Raw genomic sequence first — 5941 nt, forward strand, 5'->3', positions numbered from 1 at the left:
TCTATCCGTAGAGGGGATTTACCTCTCCAACAATTTGGCGACTCCGCTGGGGATCAGCCTTTTTGTCTCTTGAGTCCACTTTTGTGTTTGGCTTTGATTGATCTCTTTTCGAGTTTTTGGGATTGTCTTATTGCTTATGAACTTTCTGGGTGTTTCTGGAAAGTGTCTTTATTATTAAAAAGCTCCTGCCTTTGGTTTGGGAAGTTTTTATTTTGGCTTTCCTTGTTTTTTACTCCCAGCGCGTTTTATTTCGGAACAGTCGCGCTGACATCGCGACTCTGTTCTTTGGTTTTCTCTTCATCGCGCCTGTACGTCTAACAGCCGCGCTGACCTCGTTTTCAAGGGCAGCGCGCTTTATTCGTGTTCTTCCGCGCTGACATCGCGCCCCCTCTTCTTTGCGATTTTGGTCATCGCGTCTGTGTGCCTTATATCCGCGCTGACCTCGTTTGTCCTAGGGCAGCGCGCTTTTTCCCTGACTTTCCGCGCTGACGTCGCAAAGTTGCTGAAGGCCTCCCCCTGTCAGCGCCAAGTTGCTGAAGGCTACCCGCGCTGAGCCTGAAAAACTCATTTTTGTCCAAATTGACCTCCTGAACCTCTTGCTGTGACTTTCCCTTCTTCTCCCCGCTTGTCTGATGACTTGTTTTTCACTCTCTGAACTTTGAACTGTTTGATTACGGAGCTCAACTCCATAGGGTTTCGTTTTGCTTGGTTTTGAGTTTGCAAACAACTTCCCTTCTAGCTGCTTGGTTCATCCTTACTTTTGCGATTGCTGGATTGTGTTTGGGTCTCTAATTGACTGGTTGCGACTCTGGTCCGTCGGATGTTTGCTTTTCTCTATTGATTGCGCACTCTGAACCCTAGGACATCTAGTGGCCGTGTGTGTGTCAAGCCTCCCGTGAGGATCCCTGTTTGCTTGATTGACCAGCTCGTTCTAGACTCGTTTTCGCATTTTTTCAGTGATTGTCAGAGTGTATTGGATTGTGCTTCCAAGTGGTCTTTTTCGCTTCCTCCTTGCTTGCGATCCTTGCTTGTTTTGCAGAGCTTAGATCACATAGCTCGTGCATTGCCTTGTTTCCTTTTGATTTCGAGACTTTGGTTGAGTGTTTTTGGGAACTTTGTGTGCTCTCATTAAGTAGTTTACTTGGTGTTCAGGTTCCTCCAAATTCCTTTAGGTGTTTTATGTCACTAAAAAGAAAACGAATTAGTAGCTTGCTTTAAAATTCGAAAAGGAAAAGAACATTTCATTGATTTGCATTTTCAAAAGAAAAGTTTCCTTTCCTCGCTTTAGTTGCATTTAGCTGCTTGTTTGTTTGTATTCGTTTTGTTTAAAAAATTCTTTGCTCTCTCGTAACTAGAATTCATCGAACGAAACGAAATTCTTTTGCATATAGATTGCATCTAAGTAATTGTGAGCGAACATACGATAGAGCTTGAAATCGAAACTTAATCTCAAGATCAACTATAAAATGAACCAAATGAATCTAAAAACGCATTGGAACTAAACGCAAATATTTAGAGGTCTAGGTTAGAGACGTGTTCCGGCGTCTTAAAACATAGTCACTGTTGTTTCACATTAGGTTGGGTGATTCCTCCTTCTGTGACTCGATAGTGGTCTAATACGGACTGCGCTCCCACGTACCGTCGAGTATATAGGGAGACCCCACTAGGCTTTTATCCTTTATCCATAGGAAGCCGAGTCGGCCGCCCTACAATTCGCAATGCAGTGAACACAGCATTCACGAAGATTGACCACCCGTACCCTAAAAAGTATTCTGTGGTTTTGCGAAGAGTTTGGCACACCCTCTACCTAGAGTTCCAGAGCAGTCGCTTTTGATCCTTTTCGGACTCCCTAAACGAAAAGGTGCCTGTGAGCGTCTTGTCACTTCGTGCTCATTAAACATTCGAAGGAGACTGGAGTCATCTTTGTCCTTTTCTCGACTCCTGAAATATGAAAAGGTCAAGTTTGGTCCTTGCGTCTTAAAATTTATTCGGCCTCGATAACATCACCTGGTTAGATCTTGTGTGCGTTAGCTTGAGTAGGTTTCGTTTTCGTTTGCTATGGCAACTTTTCCAGGATTCACTAACCCAGGTTCCCCCTCTGATGGGAACCCAGGACAATTCCCTCCTCTTGGGAATGTTGGTGCCCCGTATATGGCGACGTTGTCCCTACCAGGGTTAACTGTCGGGTTGCCTGTGTGGTTGTTTTCAACCTCTTTGGTCTCTACCGTATCGGCTGTTAGTCCATCAGTCCCTCCACCTGAACAACATCATGTTGATCCTAAGGTGGATCTCTCCCCTTCGACGCCTACCTCTACGTCTTCCTCTTGTACTTCGCCTGGTGAAAGTCTCGATTCGCATAACCAGGTGGCTAAGAAGAAGAAGAGGAAGACCAAGAAGAAGAAGTCCCCTAAGGGAGAGCCTACACACATAGTTCCCCCCTCAAGTCCAGCTATCCACTCCACTATACCTGAAGTCGGGTCACCTTCTGGTCCTCCGCGGAAGGTCAAGTTTCCTTGTCGATTATGCAAGGAGGACCATCTCCTTCGTGATTGCCCTGGCATTCCCAGGGTATTAGAAGTTTGGTCTCACGATTCGGCCCGCCCTCCATCGTCCACTGATGATCATGGCAATGCTACCTCATCAGCTAGGAATGGTAAGGAGAAAGGGAAGTTTCGAATCCCCTGTCGACTTTGTGAAGGCAAACATCCCCTTCACCTTTGTCCACTCATGGATAAAGCCTCTGCTGTGTTGGAAAGTCTTGCTGCTCCTCCGAATCCACTTCCCGCTGGTTATCAGCATCTTTCTACAGCTATAAATCGCGCCCCTGTTGACAAAGAGATCACTTCAGATTCCTCTCTTGTCCAGCCCCCTCTTCCCGAAACCGGCTGTTCCCAGCCCATCCCAGACCCGTCATCGGTCGGACAGAGCATTGAATCGAGTTCGCCACTCGCTCACTCTGTTCCGGAAGAGCAAAATTCTCATGTTCTTCTCGTCTCCTCAGATTCTCCTGAGCTTGATAAAGGTTCTCCTGAAACCTCTCCGGAGAATTTAGATTCGGTTCTTTCCGAGCAGGGGGGCAACCATATGGTTCCCCCACCAAGTAGTTCCGTCATCTCCTTTGATTGGAGTCGTTTGACTGCCCCTCCCCTTCCATCCCATGTGCCTTTCTGGGTCACCGCCTATGCTTGCAATAGGGCGCTGCCCGGCACTGTGTTAGACGAAGGAGCATCGGTTAGTCTTATGCCCGTTACTACTTGGCGAGCTTTGGGTTCCCCATCGCTTGTACCTGTCGCGCCGCATCTCACCGCGTTTGATGGAGGAACGAGTCAGCCATTAGGGATCCTCCCGAAGTTTCCTATTACTTTGGGAGGCAAGACCGTCTATATAGACGTCTCGGTTACCCAAGGTTCTTTAGACTTCAGTCTTCTCCTTGGTCGTGATTATGTGTATGCCATGGGAGCCCTTGTTTCTTCACTTTTCCGTGTGGTTTGTTTTCCACACGATGGAAGAATCGTGACATTCGATCAATTATCGTTCGTTCGTCCACAAGCCCCTCCGGCGCACTCCTCCTTCCCTCCTGGTTCTCATCCACAAGTTGCATCTGCCTCACCGCAAATCAACTACGTGGCCACCCAACCCATGCCCGTACCCAGTGACGACACCATCGTACATAGTGTCCTGGGGGCATTAGGTCCTGATTTCCAAGATGTTGGACTCCCCTCCGGAGCCACTTTCTTGGGGGCCTCCACTTCCCGTTCATTATGATGAAGTCCGTTCTGAGCACAGTTCCTTGTCTTGTGTCAAGCTCGCTAAAAAAATGAAACACGACGTTTGGAGCACAGTTCCTTGTCTTGTGTCAAGCTCGCTAAAAAATGAAACACGGCGGCCCGAGGATAGTTTTTACCTGTGTCAACCTCGTTACAACAATGAAACATAAGCTCGTGCAATTCGAGCGCAATAACCATTTTGTCAACCTTCAACCCATTTTCAATGGCTTGAAGCTTGGGGGGCATGTACCTCGAATTGAGACACGATGCTGGGGGCATGCCCGTTCCTTTCCTATCAAGCATAGTTTGCATGTATATACGTGCCTTTAAGCTTGCATCAAAAATAAAATCCATTGTTCAAAGCATAGTTTGCATACGTGATTATCATGTGTGTTTTCAAGCTTTCATAAAAATAAAATATGTGCATATTTCACGATGGGTCGTTTGTTATGCAAGTAGATACATCAGATAACATGTGTGTCGAACAGTCGCGTAACATATGAAACACATCATCATATGTAAAAGATCCATCTAAGAATAAGCATACATAAATCATTTCAAGCATAGTTTGCACGTGTGTGTTTTTAAGCTTGCATTAAACATATAAAATCCATGAGTCGAGTGTCGTGCAAATTCATACATAAGATCACAAATTGTACTGAACAAACGCATAACACAAGATAACACATCATCACATGTAACAACGACTCATCCAAAAATCGGTATGTATATATATATATATCGTGTGGCGCACTAAGGCGCTCAAAAATAGAAGTACATGTCCCAAAATCTCAATACATCTGAGTCATAATGTCTCAAAATAAACAGTGGAAATAAAACCTAGGTGACTAATCGGCTGGATGGTGCTCTCTGTAGTACACAGCCGCTCGTGCCACCCGCCTCAGAAGGCGGTGCACTCTGGGTTCCACACCCACTGTGTGGATCTGATGCTCCACAGGAACCTCCTCGACCCCCTGGAAGTCCGGCACCCCCTCCAGCAACCCCTCAAGGTTGCGAGCCACAATCTCTGGTGTGTTGGCCCCTGGAGGGGCTAAGGCCAAAGCTCCGGCTCCCGGGCCCTCTCTCCGTGCCGTGGCAGCCAGGCCAATCGGTCTAGTAGGCCCCACATCTGCATGACAAGACATTTATTAGGACATGTACATAAAAAATTTAAAAAACAATACAAAACTCAAAAGACAAAAAGTGTCATACCTGCATCATCCCACTGTTCACCCGGAGGCAGCACCAAGTCAGGATCATTGCGGAAATCCATCCCCGCATATGGCCAATCCTGTACGAAGATCTCCTGCTGGTCCAACCAGTCTCTGAAAAATGCCCCCCAGCTATGTGGTCGGCCGCCACCCCCACGTGGCATAATCCGAGCCCATCGTGAGGCCCTCGTCTCTCGAGGATCTCTGGGGGCATCCACAGCCATAGACTGCAGTCGCATGGCTGGTACTCGCTCCAGAATGAGCGGGACCAGGATCGATCCATACCCGAACTGCTTCGTCTCTCCGCGACGGCAGTTGCTCAATTGCCTCTTCATGTTGTTGCACACCGCAGTGCACCAGTCAAACACGGTAGGCTCGAGGCACTCGAGGGCTAGTAGGAGATGGGTCTTGGATGCCTCGTGGTTCGCCATGCTGCCCGCTGCCCGGGTCACCATGAACAGGATGGTGCGCAGCACTATGTCTCTCACTGTGGGGATCGAGCACTTCCCACTCCGCGTTTTCACCGCCCCCGGGCAAACCTCAGCCATCAGGTCATCCAGAGTACCGCCGCTAGGTCGCTGTCCCTCCAAGATGGGCCTCGCACCTCGGCGCGACAACCCGGTCAAGAAAAAGATATCCATGTGGTCAAACTCAATGTCGTGACCACGGATGGTGAATTTTTGGTCCACCGGGTTCCATGCCCTGATCAGCAGCTCCAGCAGATCATGTTGGGCCCTCAGACACGGCGTAAGGAAGAATTTCATGAATCCGCACGCCCGCATGGCGTTGCAGCAATTTACGTCTCCCCAAGCAGCCACATCCTCTACATCGTGAACTCTCTCTTGCCATTGAAAGGCCATGATGTCCTGCATGAACAATAAAAACCAATCAGAATTGTTTTCATGGAGAAATTTACGTTCATTTAAAAAAAAAAAAAAAACAAAACTTTTCCGCGCCATCGCG

At 47.9% G+C, this 5941-nt stretch overlaps 1 protein-coding gene across 1 annotated transcript; it reads right to left on the reverse strand.

Annotated features, from left to right (window-relative positions):
• Positions 1–4534: 4534 nt before the first annotated feature.
• Positions 4535–5254, reverse strand: LOC149233521 (uncharacterized). Its single transcript, XM_089376754.1, has 2 exons — positions 4980–5254; positions 4535–4896 (listed from the first exon to the last, which is right to left on the reverse strand). Exons 1-2 carry the CDS (start codon positions 5215–5217, stop codon positions 4616–4618), a joined length of 519 nt encoding a protein of 172 aa, XP_089232880.1. The 5' UTR covers positions 5218–5254; the 3' UTR covers positions 4535–4615.
• Between the last annotated feature and the right edge of the window lie 687 nt (positions 5255–5941).

This window comes from Pinus tabuliformis, chromosome J, assembly GCF_031772625.1.
Source record: "Pinus tabuliformis cultivar Carrire ecotype Pingquan chromosome J, CPIR1, whole genome shotgun sequence".
NCBI lineage: Eukaryota > Viridiplantae > Streptophyta > Pinopsida > Pinales > Pinaceae > Pinus > Pinus tabuliformis.

Bases quoted from the DNA above. Each gene is read 5' to 3' on its own strand.
- LOC149233521 (XM_089376754.1), bottom strand. From the start codon at position 5,217: ATGCGACTGCAGTCTATGGCTGTGGATGCCCCCAGAGATCCTCGAGAG. The intron at 4,897-4,979 runs GTATGACACTTT...CTTGTCATGCAG, and splicing joins TGAACAGTGGGATGATGCAG to ATGTGGGGCCTACTAGACCG.